Genomic DNA, 21,217 nt, shown 5'->3' on the forward strand with positions numbered 1-21,217 from the left:
GCTGTGGATATAGGGTCCGGGTATGGTGGTAAATAAGAAGACCCGATTAAGACCTGAAGGTCTGATTAATACATGGACCCCGGTATAGTTTGAAATTTTATATTGGACCCGACCTGAGTTACAATTAAGACCCACAAATTTTCAATGAAAAATGATAAAAAAACATGGTATTACCGGGTTTGGTTTATGTAGTTCTTATCGGGTCTGGATATGATTTTTCTTATAGTGGACCCGATTAGAGCCAGGTCTGAACACAATACCATACCCAAAAATCTGGTCCAAGTCTGGTTTCACCTGGGTCTGAATCAAACCTGACCCGTTGACGCCCCTAGGTGTGGGTGATGATAGTGGAGTTGTCAACTACATCCTCATGAGAATGTAGTTGAAATGAGGAGACGAGAGACCATCTCCACTCCCATCTCCCAAACAGCAGCAGGCACTAGGCCCTGATGTTGGTTAAAACAATTAGATACAAGCCTAAGAGCAGCACTAGGCCCTGATGTAAGTTCAAAGAATTAGATACAATCCAGATCATTCTCGATCTCAGTCCAAATCTGAAATTTGTAGACTAGACCTGTATATGGATTTGCAGCTAAATAAGATCCGATGATGCAGAGTCGAATTGGGATCCAAAATGATAAAAAAACATCGAAGAGTCAACTAGGTCCCTCCGGCCGAACCAGGTGTTAACCCCACAGCCGGACGGTTTTGATTGGGCTTAGGCTGGCTTGGACCGAGAGCTGCTGCCAATGGAGGGCTCTGATCACTTGGGCCTTCTCCAAGTAGTAGGGCTGTCCCCACCCTATCAATGCTCAGCCTCTTGGAAGTGGACCTTAGTGATTCAAAGACTTTTTCTTTCAAACAAATTCAAAAGAGTCCTGAAGCCTTTTTGAAACATAGTCACAAACCACCGTTATTTTGAAACGTTGTGAAATTATTATGATATTTCCAATAACGATTTACTTTGCCAGTGAAAATCCGATATTTTCAAATAATCATCCATTCTGAACATATCGTTCCGTTAACACATTGAAATCATGTTAAATCATTCATTTTTTCAATATTTATATATGTGCTACACAGTTTTGTGTATTTTATATATATTTTTATGTTCCAAAATTTTCTTGAGAAAAAGTCAATTTTTTGCAAAATATCATGAGATTTTCTCTAGATATGTGACTATATTTTGAAATCATGGGTTTATTTTGTAATATATTTTAGGAGATGGGACCTATTTAAAAAATTCATAATTTAAAATGGCAGATTTTGTCTTATCAATTGCCAGCACTAAAGGCTTTTTTTGTTTTCTTTTTGTTTTTATAGACTAGTTAGGGGATCGACCCAGTGGGATTTGAATCCAAGGTCCCTCTGTTATGATACAAGATGATCAAAATAATATATGGAAACACCGAAAATTTGAAATCCCTTTTAGTAAATTTTGTTTCGAACATGATCACAAATATCATCGAAATTTTGAAAATATCCAATGTTGTAAAAAAAACATGGTGTTTTATAAAAAATCACCTATTCTGAAATTTTTGAGATATTAATGTAATAAAAACACATCTACAAAGTGTTTAATATTGTCTATTTGATTTATTTATTTTTCATAAAGTCTTCTGCAGAGATTTGAATATTATTCATATTTTTTGTATATTTATGCTTTTCTGTATATGATTTTTTTTTTGTTAATATCTATATATATCATTATATTCCTGCCACTTTCTCAAGAAAAATAAACCTTTTCAAATATCACGAGATATTTTATCACCGATATTTTCCCAAGCAAGATTTGTGACTATCGTTTTGGACATTTAATGTGCATACTACAAGAAAATAACGCTAACTTCCCACGAAGATAAAATAACATTCATGACAAGTATATAACAACTTACTCCCTCAGACAAAAAACATATGGCAATCTACACCTTCTCTCCAATGTATCGAGGGAATCGTTCTTCCATATTTGACAGTTTGCACGTTGGAAAACATAAGAAACTTTTTTTTATCACCCCAAGAAACCGCGTTGAATACCTGATCGCGCTGGCTCAGCCTGCCATACTTATGGTCGTTGGCCAAGAGGTGTAAAACTCCGAGGGTAGGACCCTCATCCCTACAGCCTCGGCTTGCACAAGAAAGTGACACTCGCAGGAATTGAACCCCGCTCATGGGACTGGTAAACGAGTCGAACAAATTAACCAAACAGAGCATGTTCAAGCTCGGCTTGTTTACCATTGGATTGAGTTCATGGCTCAGCTCGTGTTCATATTTAGCCGAGCCGAGCCGAGCTTGAGCTTAATTCATCCCTGAATGAGACGAGCCAAACACATGCGGGCTTGTGTAAAAGCATTTCATGTTATGTATACATGAAGTATATATACTTTTATATATTACACTTAAAAAATATTAACACTTTATATATAGTTTATATTATATATATATATATATAATTTTTCATTCATCTTTCTCTTTTTATATATATTTTATGCATTTTTTTTCTATATATTGCACTTAAAATATATATTATACATAAAAATTATATATATTTTATCTAAGCGAGCTCTCTCAAGCTGAGCCGAGTGAGCTGCTTGTGGCTCTGCTCGCCAATTTTATAAACGGATCATGAACAAGTTCATGACAAGCTGATCCGAGCCGAGTCATGAACTTGAAAAAGTCAGCCACCATGTAAGTTGTCTCTTAAAAAAAATCAGGCGCCATGATTTTTGACCAAACAAAAGAACAAAAATCCCGAAAAAACATTAGCCAAAGTACAGTCAGTAATGGGGCAGGGTTTTTACTTGGATTATACCAAAAAAAATAATAATAATAGTGCCATCCACGTTAAAACAACCACCTTGTTTTTTATCATTTCTTTTAAATTAGGCAAATGTACAAAGAACTTGTATTTATGCATTAGATGCGTTCATGTCGACAGCATTCAATATGGATTAATTCTTTTTCTTTTTCTTTTTTTTGACAGAGAAAGCTGGGGTTAGGCAGACCCCTACCAATTATACAACTATACCATAGGAATTCGAACTTGCAACATCCCAACACAAGGTGACCTGTACTAACTGCTCCTGCCACACAAACATATGGTCATAATGGCATTGCAACACTGAGTGGAGAACACGCATATGGTCATAATGGCATTGCAACGCTGAGTGGAGAACACCATTTTTTTTCACAACTTTTTATCGTATTGGCAGATTGGATACTACATATGTGATCTACAAAGTTTAGTAGGAAAAGGATTTTGGATCATATCCTAATGTGTAAGCAAGCTTTTATACTTAAAAAAATCAACAACCTACATTTTTAGAAAATTTCATGGCTAAAAAAAAGAGAAAAACACAATTTTGTCGTAAAAACATAATTGAAAGTGTAGTCCCAAGCTAATAACCATGTTTGTTGAAAGCATCCATGAAGTTCGATTACCTATATATATTTGCTATTATGTTATGCCTGCAAAATTTAGTTGGGAAATTATAGGTGTAAGCTTTATCTACTCAATCTGATCTCATAGATATGTTGGGCATGGTTTATTTGCTAGGGATTGTGGTTTAAATTATATTTTTTTCATGCAAAAATATAGTCTGTTGAGTTATGAGGAATTTGTTTGTTGTGAGAAGTTAATTTTTAATGCCCTTGAAAAAACTGTTTCCCTATTGCAAACACATGATTCAAAATTTGTTTTTGACTAAATAAACTATGTAGATCTCTAAGCTTGGAAGTACAAAATTCCAAAAAGAAATTCTAACAAATTAGTGCATGTATAAACAATTGCAAAAAGTAAATAAATAAATGCATATAAATATATATATTTGCTATAATTGATTGTACCTATAATCCAGTTGGAATCCCATGATGCAAGTTGTTTTGACTCAGTCTAGCCCATGAGATGTCTTCAACATAGTTGATTTAGTGGAAATTGACCTTTGGATCATGTTTTTTCAATGTCAGAACATGTTTCTTTGAGTTGGAAAAAATCAATGAATTCTTAAGTGTCAATTTTTGGATCATCCAAAAAACTTGTATAGAGGACGGATTCCATCCAAAAGCCAATTCCCACTAAATAAAACATGTAGATCAACATTGTTACATGTGACAAAAAAAGGATTTGCTAAGTCTATTGTATTCACAATCGAATATAACAAACTTTATATATATATATATATATATATATATATATATATATATATATATATATATATATATATATATATATATAGAGAGAGAGAGAGAGAGAGAGAGAGAGAGAGAGAGAGAGGGGGGGGGGGGGGGGACGTACGAAAGGAAGGTCCAAAATCTACAACTGATGATAATTGATGACGTTCTTTCTTTAACGATCAGGTTTTTCATCAATCAGACTTTACATATTGGATTTTTATCATTGATTTAGTGAGCAAAATATTTTGGATTATGAATTTTTGATGTTTAGATGTGTTTTTGAAAGCACTAAAAATCAATGACCCACAATACTTTGTATTGTAACGTTTTAAATGCATTGCGAGCCATCAATTTTTCACATTTCGAAAAACATGTTTATATATCGTAAATGTGTAAAACATATTTCTTACTAAATAAATTATAAAGAACAAATATATGAGGTTTGTCTGTCATTGGTTGTAGATTTTAGACTTTTTTTAATTAGATGATTTCCCTTTCCTATAAATATATATATATATATATATATATATATATATATATATATATATATATATAGAGAGAGAGAGAGAGAGAGAGAGAGAGAGAATCAGTTTTTCCTGCTGTTAGATGGGCAATCAAGGTTTGATTCTTGTGGGTGTCAACATAAGCCTTATGTTAAGGGTCCTAACATCAAAGTTTTATGCCTTTGGGGTGACACTCGTAAGTATTGCAGGCTGTGCAAACATGACCAGGTCTTTGATACTAGGTGTGGTTTCTTTGAGTAATAATTTGAAAAAACAAAAGTGATTTCAGGAATTGGTTGTTAATAAAAAAACATATGATTTTATGAGCTTCAAAATTTATAAAAATGTTGAACCATTGATTTTTTGAAGCCTTATAAAAATCAACTCACATGTTGTAGTTCGGTGATCTAAAAACTCGTTCTTATTAAACAAACCATGCAGACCGCATCTATAAAATCAAAGTCTAAAAAAAAATGAAAATAAAAAAATTATAAATCAAAACTGTAAAAACCCTCTTACCCAGGTAGGACTAACCAATGTTGTCAGTATCTGTACCAACCCTGAATCATTTGGCCACCGATTCAGCTGTATCGGCCGATATAAGCAAGCCAATAGTTCTGTGTCAACCCAAAAATAATAAAAAGTTATTACATGTTAATCACAACATGACACGTGTTAAAACCATTAAAACAATTTAAAACAATATTAAATAAATAATTTTGATATTTTTACATTTATTAAAAAATAGCTAATTCAGGCTTGCGGCATATCGATTTTCTGCCGATAAGATGTGTATCTGTATCGATCGATACCATATATATGTCAAATCAAGAAAAAACTCTCCTATAATAGACTGCCCATGGAAAATTTCACCCAACTTTAACTTGATGTTTTATCAACTTGATGACATTTACAAATGGCCTTCACCCAATGAATCTCACGTGGAGACTGGTGGGCAACATTTAGGACACGTTTGAAAGAGAGAAAGATGTAAAAAAAGTGATGCAAAATAGAAAATTTGTACGGATTTTTTTACCCTTCTAATCTAAAAACTTTTTCATAGAGTTTTTTTTTTTTTTATGGTGGAGGAATATTTTCTACCAGAAAAAAAATTATTTTTACACTCCTCACCAGTCACCACCCACCATCCTCCTCCCCTCTCTTGTTTTTTTTACATTTTTCTACTCTATTTTTCTTATGTTACACAAACAAGCTAAAAACTTTTTTTTGGAGAACTCATAAAAAACTCTCATAGGCAAAACTTTCTTTTCCTATGAGAGTTTTTCTCTCTTTAAAAGGTACCCTCAGGGATGTTTGGTTGAGTCTCATACTCATTCAAATGAGAGTGAATCATATTCATTGGCTAAAAAACATTTAAAAAAAAAACGAGTGGTGAGAAATGGATGATGGACTCGCATTTGCTTTTACAAATGAGAGTTGCTTTATCATTTAAAATGGAAATCCGAATTACAAGGAGCAATTCACCAAACCAAATTTGATTTGGATTCTGTTGCCCATCAAACCAAACTTACATAATTTTAAATAGAGCACCCGGTATTTTGGGTCGTTTGATCACATATGAATCACTTGGGAAAAATACCTCAAAGGGTGCGATCGTCCCTAGAAAGCAAGGGAAAAGTAAATCTCAGAAACACTGACCCAAAACCTCTTTGAAACAGGTCAACGCTCTCCCCACACGCAGACGCAGAGAAGCCTATAAACCAACGTCTACGGCCCTCCCTCCCTCTCCAAATCTCCGAAATGCAATCGCTTCTGGTGGCATCTTCCCCCCCCACACCCTTTCCCCTTTCCCAATTTCCCGAAAACCCCCTCTTCTCCTTCACAATGTCTCCCAATTCCGTCCTCCTCTTCTTCTGAAGCTCTGTCGAGTCGGGGAAGCGTTCGTCCACTAGTTTCCTGTTGTGGGTCCCTCCGTCCATGGCGTCGATTTCGCGTCTCTACCTTCTGGTTTGCTTGGGGTTCTTTCTTGGCGATCTCTGCTTCTGCCGTGAAATATATGGTGTTGGCGGCGTCGCCAGCCGGAATAGAAATCCGAGGGTCGCCGGCGGCCGAGGGTCGCCGATGGTATTGCCGCTGGTTCTGTCGCCGGCGAATTCTCCGCGGCCCCGTCGGAAGGCGCAGGGATCGGACCCGCATCGGACTCCGAATGCCCACATGAAATTATACGACGATCTTCTCGCTAATGGGTAATTCTTTGCGTTGTTCTTAGATTTTGTTTTTGGGTGATGGGCATCGGAGAGTAAAACCTGTATCTTGAAATGGGTTCTGGGATAGAAACGATTCTAGATCAGAATTTAGGTGGTGATTCTGGAATTTCTCGGAAAGGAATTCTTGTTGTTTCGATTATTGGGGTTAATTGTATTTGGATTTGGGCATTGGAATGGGGGCGAATGATCGGTGTTGGGTTTTATTTCGTTCAGGTATTACACGACTAGGCTGTGGATTGGAACGCCTCCGCAAGAATTCGCTCTTATAGTCGACTCAGGCAGTACAGTTACTTATGTTCCTTGCTCTACTTGTGAACAATGTGGAGTTCATCAGGCAAGTATGGATTGAAATTTGAATTCTAAGTGACATGTTTGAATTGAAATGAAAATTCTGGTTGCAATTTCCTTTTCTTTTGTGTTATATCCGTATTTGTAGTCAATTCGGGCAGTACTTTTGCTTATGTCCCTTGCTTTGCTTGCAAACAATGTGGAAATCATCAGGCCAAGGATATATTAAATCTTGAATTCTAAGTGTGATCTGGCTGAAATGGATTTTTCTTTTTTGGTTATGTGGCAGCATATTTTGCCGTGCCCGTATACTCATAGTCCTCCTGCTTTAGTGGGAGATTAGGGAACCCGCAATCAATGTTTGAATTCCTTATAAGATTGATTTAAAGAAGAAGGTCAACTGAGAGAGCTTGATTTTAGAAAATAAGGCTTGTTCAAGACAATACAACCTGCTGCCTGTAACCAGTTAATCTAGTGGCTTGGACCAGTGGTTGGACGGCTTTTCAACCAAATCAAACATTCAAGTGTCTCTCTCTATAGTTCAGTTTTTCAAACATTAGGGCCTAACAATTCTTTTGGATTTCATAAGACTTGTTCGGGACTGGTCTACCTGACTTGTGGTTGGACTCTATTGAGTCAATTCAGTTTTACAAGAATTTCTTGTTGATGGTGGTTGTATGGGTTTAGCAAAATAGATTCATTGCATTTTTAGTTTAAAATTGTGATTTTCCCTCCGGTGGAATCGGGGTGACGAACCCAAATTGAAGTTCCACATGAAGCGTTTGGTTGTAATATTACTTCCGCACATGGTTCTGGTAATCTTTGTGATTAGTAAAGATGTAGTGGTGTGAGGTTTACTTTTAAACATGTTGAAGGTTGCACTAAGCAGGTCAGATTTGCTCCATCTTTCACATGGATGCAGATATGGGAAATGGGAATGGTTATTTTTGTGGATTATTCTGTTAAGAATGCTATTAAGGAAAACATAGCATGTGAGTAAAATGGATTTCTCTGTGTCATAGTTTCCTTATTGAATTAAATAGCCTTGGGGGATTTGTCATGATTTGAATCTCAAGTTCATTAAGACCACTAGTAATGGCTTATTTATTTTTGCTTTTGTATTTTATTGTGGTGAGATCTTGTCACTGTTTTTATAATGTGTTTTTCTGATTTTTGTTGGCAGGAAAAGGTTTTTGATAAAAAATCTTGAAACCTAATTGTCAATGAGTTTTTGAGCAATCTTCATACTAAAACAGCGCGAGTAGTAGTTCCAAGTACTTGCTATGTTTTTTTCCTATGTTGACATGGGTTCTGTAGCAAAAAAAGAAGGTTCTGGTTGTTATTCCTGAGTGTGTAATTAAGGCTGTGGTTTACAGATGGATAACATACATCTTTTCTTGAATTAATGGATCTGTTTGTGCACGACTTATTGGATCTGTGGCATCACATACACAAATAATAAACACATGGAGAAAGGGCTGAACAAACAGAAAGTGGACATTTTCGGACAGGTCTTGGCATATCATACCGTGTCTGATGTTGCCTGCCTCTTGACACTTTCACCATTGAGAATATTAAGAAATCAAGCTATTCTGATGCCTCTTTTTAAGCTCCTTCTATTCTTTATCTGTTTGTATAATGTCCGTGTGCAGTTTCTCTTTATATTGATTTGTTTTCCACATCTTATTTCATTTGTTCTTTGCTCATAGGGCATTTTTTGTCATAATTTTCCATCAACTATTAAATGCTGTTGATTTTTTTGGTGGCTAGGATCCTAGGTTTCAACCTGACCAGTCCAGCACCTACGAGCCAGTAAAGTGTAACATTGATTGTACCTGTGATAAAGATAATGTGCAATGCATTTATGAAAGACAATATGCAGAAATGAGCTCCAGTAGTGGGGTGCTAGGTCAAGATGTTGTGTCCCTTGGCAATGAAAGTTCTCTTGCACCACAGCGTGTTGTTTTTGGCTGTGAGAATTCGGAAACTGGTGATCTGTTCAGTCAGCGTGCTGATGGCATTATGGGGCTGGGACGAGGCCAACTTAGTATCATGGATCAACTTGTTGAAAAGGGTGTAATTAGTGATTCATTTTCTTTATGTTATGGAGGAATGGAGGTTGGTGGGGGTGCAATGGTGCTAGGTGGAATTCCTCCACCTTCTGGGATGGTGTTTTCTCCATCAGATCCTGGTCGCAGGTAGAGTTTTTGCTTAAATTTCATAATTTATCATGATTTTCGATTTCCTGGCAAATACATTTAGTAGTAATATGGCACATTTACTCTAGTTTTCGGGTGGAAACAGTCCCTATTACAATATTGAGCTGAGGGAAATACATGTAGCCGGAAACAAATTGCAGTTGAATCCGAGTATATTCAATGGCAAGCATGGGACTGTGCTGGATAGTGGTACTACATATGCTTACCTACCTGAGACAGCATTTATTGCATTTAGAGATGCTGTAAGTTCTCTTTCTCTCTCTCAATAAATAAATAGTGTGTTTATATAATTATATGTATATAGTGTACAACATAATCCCATGTATATGTCTCAGCTGCATCTCAACATGGCAATTTTTCTGGATGTATTATCATTTTCTGTAAATCTCGGTAAAATCTTGAATCTTGAAATCCAATATGGTAAAATATACATTAGGGCTGCAATATTGATAAAAATGTTCATTAGGGTTGCAAGTTGATGGCATGCATTCTTTGTTTTGTCATCTGCACAAAGTGTGTTGAAAAAGGGTGTGTCAGGGGAAAGCTGTATATGTGTTGTTCCAATTTTTGGCTAAAACATTTGAATATGTAGAACCTTATGCAGGTTGAAGTTACCTAGATAGTGAAGCATGTTCTGTGCACTCTAATATACAAGTGGAGTTTGTAGGACATAAGAAAGGTGTCCGTAGCCATGGACATGATAAGGTAATTATGTGCATAGTGCATATGCATTTAGAAACTCCAAAGCTGGATGGCATCATGATAGTTCCAACTTCCAACAACTTTTTTGCAATTGATAAATATTTTCCTTTCTAAATCAGAAATCTTGAAAAATTGCAGTTACAATGACAGGAACTAAAGCGAGTGGTGTTTTTTCCTTGTTTTATTTTATATGTATATATTTTCTGATAATGTGATAAAACCCTTGATGATGATTAGGACCAGATGTATGAAATTTTCCACATCATGTCACTTGATAATTTCATGGGATTTTTTCCTGATGGGTGTAACCGTGTAAATAACCTGAGCTGAACTCGAGGCTGGGCTTGTTTTTTTAAATGGTAGAGAGGAGTCATGGGAATTGAACCCATGGCCTCTATGCAAAAAGATTGGTACTGCCAACACACCAGCATTGTACTTTCCGTGAATAACTAAATAAAAAACCTAGGTGTGCCATATCTTGAGAAGGCTTACTGACAGGAGCTTATCCAAGTGTGTGCAAGCTCGAACTACAAGTGTTATGCCAGGCTCTACTTCAATTAATTAAAGGGGAAACAAACCAGCAGGTACAGCACGAAGCTGCATTACCTGCAAGCAGTTGGCCTGTTCTTACTGGAAGCTACTTGTGACTTCTTATTGTAGTGCATGCCTTCACACACTAGCTATTTACAAGGTTTATGATTAAATGTCTTAATCTTATTTAAGAGCTTAATTTTTTTTATCTTTGAAATGGTTGTGAAGATTCCCTTATATTGAGGTGTGACTAGTGCTTCATCTTGTTGAGTAATATCTCTGAGAATGTTTCTTCTAGTAAATTGACTCTTTTCAGTAGTTATTGAATTTAAATACTAATAATTTGTAATAAAATGCTTGCCCTAATTATTTTCTTCTCAATGCTTAGTTGATTAAGAGCCTTCACTCTCTCAAACGGGTTGCTGGTCCAGACACTTCATATCATGACATTTGTTTTGCTGGAGCTGGAAGGTGATAGACCTTGCATCTTATTCAAATTTCATTCTTTTAGAGGATTTTAGAGTATGGTGGATCCAAGTTGGATATGAATGAGTTTTTGTGTGCAACACTGCAACAGAATTCCAACTGTGTCTTGCTTTAATTTGCACTCTCTGCTTTTCAGTTACTAATGGAGATGAATCAATATGTCTCAAGGATACTCCTTTATGGGGTTCTAGGTGTTGTCTTATGTTATTATTATATTTTGAAGTTGAATCTTGACTAATGGACTCATGTAATGCTGTCAGTGACATCTCTCAACTTTCTGAGACGTTTCCCTTGGTCAATATGGTATTCAGCAATGGGCAGAAGTTATCTTTATCTCCTGAAAACTACTTGTTCAGGGTGATTGTTCTTTTTATCACTATATACTCCCATCCTTTGTTACCATATGGTTTATCATTGGTTTCTTTGATATATTCTGCTCTTTTATGTCCGTAGTAGTGCCAGGTTACAATATGGAACCTTATTATCTGATTCTTCCTCTTTTCTTTTTTTCTTTTGTACTGAACAAAAGCATTCAAAGGTACATGGCGCCTATTGCCTGGGAGTTTTTCAAAACGGGAAAGATCCTACGACTCTTTTGGGAGGTACTGCTATCTACATACATCATTTTTTTTTACAGCATTAACAACTAATTTGCAAACATAATATTAGATGGCTAGACTTAAGGTCTGGCTATTCTACATGCATTGCTGTCTTTTGCTTTCCATTGTTCTATAGGCAACTTCTTAATTCTAGTCTTTGAATTTTCTCCTACAAAATAAGGCCTTTTCGTTTGATGAAATTATCTGGTCTAGCATTAGAATTTGCTATACATGCATTACTCTGTCATTCTTTCCATTGTTCCATTTGCTTGTGGCTCTGTAGCCAGAGCTATTTGTGTCTTGGTATGATAAATAAATCAATAAATCAATATAATATATATTAAGGATTGAGCTCTATCCAAGCTTGAACATCTGTTTTGAAGCTCAGCTTCATTGAATTTGTGCAAGTATGACTTAGCTAAGCTTTAGCAAACATATATATATATATATACATTTATTTATTTATAACTGAAATGTTTCTGTACATTTATCGTCCAAGTGATATACTCTAGCACCTTTCAGTACCATGTGTAAAAAGTCATCCTACTACTATTTTCCAACAGCCAGATAATTGTAGAGGGCATATTATCCTTCAAGATGTTATCTATCCCATCCCATTCCAAAATTATTATTGTTGAAAAATTCTACTACACATTTCTATACTCTCTCTCTCTCTATATATATATATATATAGTGATTGGTAGGTATTCACTCAAAATTCTGTTTTTCACTCGGTTTAACCCTGTAGTTGCGTGCAGAATGGTTTTTCCCTAGGGATCACTCCTTGGATTGTGTTTTTTGAAGTAAAATCATGATCTTTTGAGCCATAAAAGTTTGGTAGGTTGTGGGCTGTTGATTTTTGCATCCCTTCAAAATCCGTCTGACAGATTGCAATAATATAGTTCAATTTTTGTTTTTTTACTAAACGAACCATGTAGATAATATTGATTAGGCTTTCTTGACCATACGGTCATCTGTTTGATTGGTTCAAGGCAGGGGCAGACAAGTGCACACCTAATTTTTAGGAGAGTATGTATCCCACTACATCGATATCATTTGTTGCGATAAAAATCTTTTTATCTTATGCAGTTTAACAAAAATGTAATAAGCTTAACAAGCTTTTTGTGAGCCTTAGCTCAGCTCATTTATTAACAAAGCTTAAGCCTCTCAGAGGCTTGGTCTGTTGCCCTCCCTTATAATTTGCTAAATATAGTGGTTTTTATTTTTGTATAATCAAGGCCTTTGCATCCTCACCTTATTAAGGCATCACTAAGTAACCCTCATGCAAATCTGAAATTATATTGATGATTGATAATGTGATATCATGCAGGAATTATTGTCCGCAACACACTAGTAACTTATGATCGTGCAAGTGAAAAGATTGGGTTCTGGAAGACCAACTGCTCAGAGTTGTGGGACAGACTTCAACTGAATGGAGCACCTCCACCTGCACCCCCTCCATCGTCTGGAAGGAACTCAACCTTGCCAGGCTCACCACCGATTATGCCTCCTAGTGAAGCACCAACTTCTTCTGCTTCAGGTCTTCTAGTGTGCAAATGGCTCATGTTTTCTGTTGCCTTGTTTTGCAGCTACACCAAGAGCTGATTAAATAAATAAGTTCCAAAGAAAAAGCTGGAGCTTATTTCCAAGTCAATGCACTTATTTATTTCTTTACTGTCAGCTGGTTATATATTGGTTATTATAATTGTTGTAAATGTTTCTGTCAATATGTTGAAGTTCTAAAGGTCCCTGATTGTTCTGTATGCAAAATACATACTGCAAAGTGATACATAATATTGTATTCTTGCATATGCAAGTTCATATTTACTCCTAGTGAAGCGACACTTGCCACGTACTCCAGCCAAAACAAAAATTCGGGAACATTGTACAGTTTAGAGCAGTGATACTCATAAAGGTATTTCATTTAATTTATGTGTGTTGGTTTCTACTTCTGTTCTGGTCTTGCTGGTTCTGTAGGCAAACTGACATACTATGTACGTCTTGTGTTAAAATGTATCTATTTATTTATTCATTTTTTGTTTTCTTTGTGTATATATATATATATATATTAATATGTATATACATTGTATATGTATTAGTATACATATATATAATTTTAAATCTCATGTAAATTTTTTTGTTTTTTATTATTTATTTTGTGTAATAGGTCATGCCCTCTAGGGGCATTTCCATCCTTGGATTTCTAGCCATAGCGACCAGCCTAATTAGCTATTAAACTAGTCCAACGGCTAGATACCATAGTTACCAGGAACAAAATCGATACGAGAAGCAATGCATGAAGCGGAAGCGGGGATGCGAGTGTTAAAAAGTAGTATGAAGTAGGAAGTTGGATACAATTGTGAAGCGTTTATGCAAGCACATGAAAAATGAAAAGGAAACACGTAGAAAGCAAAATGAAACATTGGCAGACACAAACACAAATATAAATCCAATATGCAAGATTGTTATTAAAAAATTATAATTTTCTAATATAAAAAACATAAGACTTGAGGGGAAAACAAGTGAAAAGTGATAAGAAGTGAGAGGGAAATGTTAAAGAAGCGAAAGGGAATCAATTGAGGAAACGAGAAGGAAGCGGGCTTCTCACTGAAGAGAATCAAGTTTCCTATATTTCGGAAGCAGGTTTCCCAAAGCTTCCCTCCTTTTGACGAAGAGCAGAGTTTTTCGCTTCCAAAGTGACCTTCATGTTAAGTTTATACTAGATCCGGGTCCAGATCCAAACCCGACTATGGTTGTACCATCCTTGTATTTATTCTATTGTAAAGGGGCAATATTGTAAACTACCTCAATATTGTAAACTACCTCACACTAATATAAAAAGAAAAAGATGCCACCCTATACTAGAGAAGACATCTATTTAGTTTTCCAGATTCTCTCTCTTCCTCTTTTCTTTCTTGTCTGTTTGTTTGTGCAAGACACAACTTCCAATATCATATTTCGCATGGTATCGAAGCCTTGAAGTGGTAAGTTCCATCGATCTTGACTGCATCTTCTTGTGAAAGTGTCTTTAAAAAGACACTATGATCAAGACACAATGTTCTTGATGGAAAACAAGTGCACAAATGCACAATAAGAACACTTAGAACACTTGTGCACAAAGGCACAACCCACAATATCTCACAAATGCACTAATGCATAAAAAAATGAAAAAATTTATTAGATCACACATAGGCTTTGACCCAAAGCCTTAAGAGTTACAAGGGGAGAGCCCCTATTTATAACAAGCAAGAAAGGAGCCTTGGATGGGCTCCACTCATAGACGTTGGAGCCCCTCCAACGGTCACAAATGTAGTCGTTGGAGGGGCCCAACGTCTATTTGAGTGGGCCCCCCAAGGTACCTTTTGGTACAAAAGTTAAAAAATAAAAAGAAAAGAAAATAAGAAAGTAAAAAAAGATTACAATCACATTCATGAAAATGAATGTGCGTAAAACTGTAGAAATGACTAAACTACCCTTATGGCTAAAATAATGAAATATATATATATTATATATATATATAAAGATAAATACATATACATATATATCATATATGTATATGTATCCTTCTTTATATATATCAAATATATAATATTACAAGGTTTCAGTAATATAAATTAACACCCCCTCTCAAACTTAGGGCAAGATGACCGAAAGTTTGCCAAAAAGAAAGTTGAAACACGGAGCACATAAGTTACATATGGAAGATCAATGACGCCTTTCAGATATGCTTCACGAACATAGTGATAGTCCATCTCAATATGTTTGGTACGCTCATGAAATGTGTGATTTTTGGCAATATAAATTACACTCTTGTTATCACAGCAAAGCTTGGTGGGCCCTTCTACATTGATCCCTATGTTTTCTAATACCTGATGAATCCATACAATTTTCATGGTAGTAGTTGCCACGGCTCGATATTCAGCTTCGGTAGATGATAAAGATATTTTTTGTTGCTTCTTACATCTCTATGAGATCAGCGAGTCTCCTAGAAACACACAAAAACCAGTGGTAGAGTGACGGTTATTTGGGTCACCTCCCCAGTCAGAGTTAGTATAAGCAATTAATTTCAATTTAGAGGAAGAGGATAAGAATACTTCCTTATTTAATGTATCATTTATGTATCTGATGATCCGCAAAAATGACACTCATGTGAACATATGTTGGAGCATGCTGAAACTGGCTTGCAGTATGGATTGCATGAGAGATATCTGGTCTAGTAATACTTAGATACATCAATGATCCCACAAGTTGTCTGTAGGGAGTGAGATCTGTGAGGGGAATGCCATAATCAATCTTCATTTGGGCTCCTACTATAGCAGAAGTCTCACAAACTTTATCATCTGTAATACCTGACCTATCAAGAATCTCATAGGCGGCAAACTTAGTTTGAGATAAAAAATACCCTCTATAAGAGTATGCCACTTCAATACCCAGAAAACAGGTTAGAAATCCCAAATCAGACATTTCAAATCTATCATTTAAAATTGATTTTATGCTTTAAGGGTTCAAGTTGTCTCTATTATATGTCTATGCTTTCTTTCGGCTAATCCATTTTGCTGAGGAGTTTTTGAACAAGATCTTTGATGAAGAATACCATGACTTTCAAGATAAATTTTGAATTCACTTGAAAGATATTCTCCGTCAGCGTCAGTTCTGAAAATTTTTAGGTTTTCATTAAATTGATTTTTAATCATCATATGATAGGTTTTGAAAGTCGAAAAAACTTCATATTTGTGCTTAAGAAAAAATATCCAACAATATCTTGTGTAGTCGTCAACAAAAATTACATAATACGCAAAACCATCTTTTGATAAAATTGGTGCCGGTCCTCATACATCCGAATGTACAATTTCAAAAGGTCGTGTTGTAAACATAGATCTTTAACAAAAAGGTATCTTTTTCATTTTTCCCAAGAATACAATCGTTACAAGTGAAATCATTTTTACATAGGTGTGTAACAAAAGGTAAGTAGGAAATTTTTACAACATTTGGATGTCCAAGTCTCTTGTGTCATACATTAATATCCTTTTCTTGGACAACATTACAAAAAGGGTTATTTGGAATTTGAAGGGAGTCGACATAGTAAAAATCTCCCTTCCTAGAGCCTTCTCCAATCAACCTCCCGGACCGGCGATCCTCTATCCAACATTTAACAAATAACAACAACAACAACAATGCCTTCATCCCAAAACAATTGGGGTCAGCGATATGAACCAAAAAAGAAATTCATTTTGGGTCTTCCACATGAATCCTTTTCCTCCAATCATTTCTATCCAATGCCATGTCCTCGGTGAGGTTCAAAGCATTCATATCCTTTCCTATCATCTCCATCCAAGTCTTCCTAGGCCTACCCCGACCTCTTTTAACTAATATATTTTCCCATTTCTCCAACCTTCTAACTGGAGCATCATTAGGCCTTCGCCGAATGTCCAAACCACCGTAAACGATTCTCTCGCATCTTATTTTCAATGGGTGCAACACCTACCTTCTTACGTATCTCCTCGTTCTGAATCTTATCTTTTATTGTATTTCCACACATCCATCTAAGCATCCGCATCTCAGCTACACTCATTTTTTGAATATGATGTCTCTTGGCAGCCCAACATTCCGTACCATATAGTAAAGCGGGTCTAATAGTCGTCCTATAAAACTTTCCCTTCAACCGCAATGGCATTCTACGATCGCACAACACTCCAGTTGCACTTTTCCATTTCATTCACCCAACCTTTATCCTATGATTTACATCTCCATCAATTTCTCCATACTTTTGAATGATGGATCCCAAATATTTGAAATAATCATTCACCGGTATTTCTTGCTCACCAAGCTTCACTACACTCCCATCACTACTTGGTTGCTTACTAAACCGACATTCCATATATTCAGTCTTACTCTTACTCAACTTAAAACCTCTAGCTTCCAATGTCTGTCTCCATAATTCTAACTTAGCATTAACCCCAGCTCTAGACTCATCAATCAAAACAATATCATCAACAAACAACATACACCACGGTACATTTTCTTGAATTGATCTCGTAAGCTCATCCATCACTATCGCAAATAGGAAAGGGCTTAAAGCAGATCCTTGATGTAACCCAACCGTTATCGGAAAATTGGTTGTCACCCCTCCCCAAGTGCGGACATTGGTTACTACTCCTTCATACATATCTTTAATTATACTAATGTACTTGAGAGAAACACCTTTCTTCATCATTGTCCACCAGAGAACGTCCCTAGGTACTCTATCGTATGCCTTCTCTAAATCAATAAATACCATATGCAAATCTTTGTCTAAGTTGTCTAAGAAGATGTATAGCTTCCATAGTTGATCTTCCAGGCATAAAACCAAATTGATTCTCCGATATCATGACAACCTTCCTCAACCTAGACTCAATCACCCTCTCCCAAAGTTTCATAGTATGACTCATGAGTTTTATACCACGATAGTTTGTGCAATCTTGTATATCACCCTTATTCTTATATAAAGGCACTAAAGTACTCTTCCTCCACTCATTAGGCATCTTATTTGTTCGCCAAATCAAGTTAAAAAGATATGTCAACCATTCTAAACCTTTCTCTCCCAAGCATTTCCAAGCCTCGATAGGTATACCATCTGGGCCAACTGCCCTTCTTGATTTCATTTTCTTCAAAGCCTCTGCAATTTCTTTCTTTTGAATCTTGCGCATGAAGTCACGATTTATCTCATGAAAAGGAATGGAGAAGAGTCTCCAAGATCTTGAGCATGACTATCATTAAATAGCTTATCAAAATAATCTTTCCATCTCTCTTTAATCTCCTCATCTTTGACTAAAACCCTTTGCGTTTCATCTTTGATACATCTAACCATACCCAAATCCCTCGATTTCCTATCTCTCATCTTTGCAAGCCTATAAATATCCTTCTCGCCTTCTTTGGTATCCAACTTGTCATAAACCTCCTTATATACCTTAGCCCTCGCGTTTCGAACTATTTTTTTAGCTTCCTTCTTTGCTATCATATACTTCTCCAAATTCTCACTATCACGACTCTTACTTAGATTTCTATAACACTCTATTTTAACCTTAATAGCTAATTTGACATCCTCGTTCCACCATGATGTATCTTTACCTATTGGTGCACCGCCTTTAGACTCACCCAATACCTCCTTAGCCACTTTTCTCATGCCACCCGCTATCTTATTCCACATTGATTCTGAATCCTCCTCGAGACACCAATCAACTTCCTTAACTACCTGCTCTACAAACATTCCTTGTTTAGCTCCTTTCAGTGCCCACCACTTAATTCTAGGATCTATCCTATGTCTATCCCTTTTGCGGCATTGTCTAATTCTAAGATCTAAAATTAAGACTCTATGTTGTGTAGCTACACTTTCTCCCGGTATAACCTTACAATCGATGCAACAACCCCTATCTCTCTTTCTAAGTAGGAAAAAATCTATCTGACTCGTATTAACCCCACTTTTAAATATTACTAGGTGAGACTCCCTCTTCCTAAACCAAGTGTTTGCTAAGATCATATCATAGGACTAACAAAAATCTAAAATCCTTTCTCCACTTTCATTTCTTTCTCCTATACCATAGCCTCCATGGATACTCTCAAATCCATCCCTACTAATGCCTACATGTCCATTAAGGTCACCGCCGATGAAAAACTTTTCTCCATAAGATATCCCTTGTACTACTCCATCTAAATCTTCCCAAAATTGATGCTTAATGGAATCATCTAAACCTACTTGAGGTGCATAAACACTAATAATATTAATAATATCCGTACTTAATACTAATTTAATAAGTAAAATTCTATCACCCTTCCTACGCACCTCAACTACATTATCTATAAACTGACGACTCATAACAATCATAGACTCTTCTTTTTGAGGTTGGGATGTGGTACCCATAGCTAACAACTTCTCCTACTTTGAACAAATTGGCTTGATGTGTCCCGGTTCCTTACAAAAGTGGCATACAAATTTGCTATAATCTCTCTTTCCGCCTTAACCACTTGTATCTTGGCTTTGATTCTTGAAGTGGGGAAGCTTGTAAGTTCTTAAGTTGTTCCCCGGCAGTGTTGTTAAAAGCGTTGAGGCGTAGCGAGGCGCTCCACCAAAATCCGAGGCGAGGCGTAAGCCTCGAGGCGCAAAGCGTAAGCCTCAAAAAAAAATTTTTTTAACTTAAAAAAAACTATAAAAATGATCTAAAATTATAAATAAATAAGAAATGCTTTATTGATGAAGCGCCAACCAACACGAAATAAAAAATCTCAAATAAATACGAAAAAAATATGAGATTAACATGTAAAAGTAGCATTAATGCAACAACTTGATCTATATAAGTATCTAATTGCATAAATATGAGCATTCATTCAATAAAAAACTAACATTAACAACAAAATGCATATTAGCACTAACAACATCATGTCATAATTAAAAAATGCATGTTAACATTAACAACCAAATGTTAATGTATTTGTCCAGAATTCTTCAAAATGAGAGTGTTAACATTCACAATTACAACTGAAAGTCCCAAAAAACATATAAATGGCCAATAGCTCAAGGGAGTGCTTATTAATTGGTCAAAAAACACGCTCCATGTGCACCATGGGAGTCTATATCCATCTTATTCATCACACCCCTATTACACGATCTCATCTAGCCAAGTATGTTGAAATCATGAATGATTTTGGTTGCTGCAGGTATTCTATTTTCGTATATACTGTGTTCGTGCAATGGACACCCTGACTATGACCCTTGTGCTAGTGTTTTCTGTTTACATGTTCTTTCACTCAGTTTTGCATATAATGTAGATGGAACTTGCAATGCCTGGTTTTATGCACATATGCACTAAGATATTACATTTTTGCATTTGTTTTTACTAATAACATGGCTGCTATAAGCTTAAAGGACATGTCTGTTTAACATTCCTAAAATCCATTGCAATAATTTGGTTTTTCCATTGTAATTTCAAAATCCCTTGTAAGCGTACATTTATCTGTATCCTTAGTGGAGTAAACCATTATAATGTTTGATGCTATTCGATATTGTGCCAAACCCTGTTGGAACTTTTAGTTCACAATATTGAGTGCACGCTACGTTTGCTCCCATCTTTGGCTAATCCTAGTTAGTAACCTTCAATAGCTTAATTATTGTGATGATAGTGGTATTCTCCTTTGTGCTTCAAAGAATCTTGGTATCGTGATTCTTTCCATTTTGAGTTTTCCTGCTAATTTGGGAGCACTGCTTGCAAAATTTGTTTGTCTTTTGAAAGGATCACTTTTCCCCCGAGGATGTGCTACCCCTACTTTTCACTTTGCTTTCACAATGCATTTGAATAGACAGACCTTACCACACACAGATCTTACCTGTCACCGGAATGCGCAGAGGTCGCCGAAATGGACGGCGGTGGTGGTGAGTCGCTGGCCGATGGCGAGTGGTGGCCGGCGGATCGCCGATGGCTTCTCAGCAGAGGAAAGAAGAAGGTGGAAGAGTGGTGGCC

The 21,217-nt window shown here is 36.1% G+C and overlaps 1 protein-coding gene across 1 annotated transcript in view; it reads left to right on the plus strand.

Moving 5' to 3' along the window:
* The first annotated feature begins 6,403 nt into the window (after nt 1-6,403).
* LOC149841740 (aspartic proteinase 36-like) overlaps nt 6,404-21,217 on the plus strand; it is a 32,968-nt gene continuing 18,154 nt past the window's right edge. Inside the window, exons 1-8 of the mRNA XM_089998676.1 lie at nt 6,404-6,880; nt 7,115-7,235; nt 8,960-9,387; nt 9,494-9,650; nt 11,030-11,112; nt 11,388-11,484; nt 11,657-11,729; nt 13,057-13,266. Coding sequence (XP_089854802.1) covers nt 6,612-6,880; nt 7,115-7,235; nt 8,960-9,387; nt 9,494-9,650; nt 11,030-11,112; nt 11,388-11,484; nt 11,657-11,729; nt 13,057-13,266 — 1,438 coding nt within the window. The 5' untranslated portion in view covers nt 6,404-6,611. The remainder of the gene's footprint in view (nt 6,881-7,114; nt 7,236-8,959; nt 9,388-9,493; nt 9,651-11,029; nt 11,113-11,387; nt 11,485-11,656; nt 11,730-13,056; nt 13,267-21,217) is intronic.

The sequence above is a fragment of the Nuphar pumila genome, chromosome 3 (genome assembly GCF_984573655.1).
Source record: "Nuphar pumila chromosome 3, dmNupPumi1.hap1.1, whole genome shotgun sequence".
NCBI classification, from domain to species: Eukaryota; Viridiplantae; Streptophyta; class Magnoliopsida; order Nymphaeales; family Nymphaeaceae; genus Nuphar; species Nuphar pumila.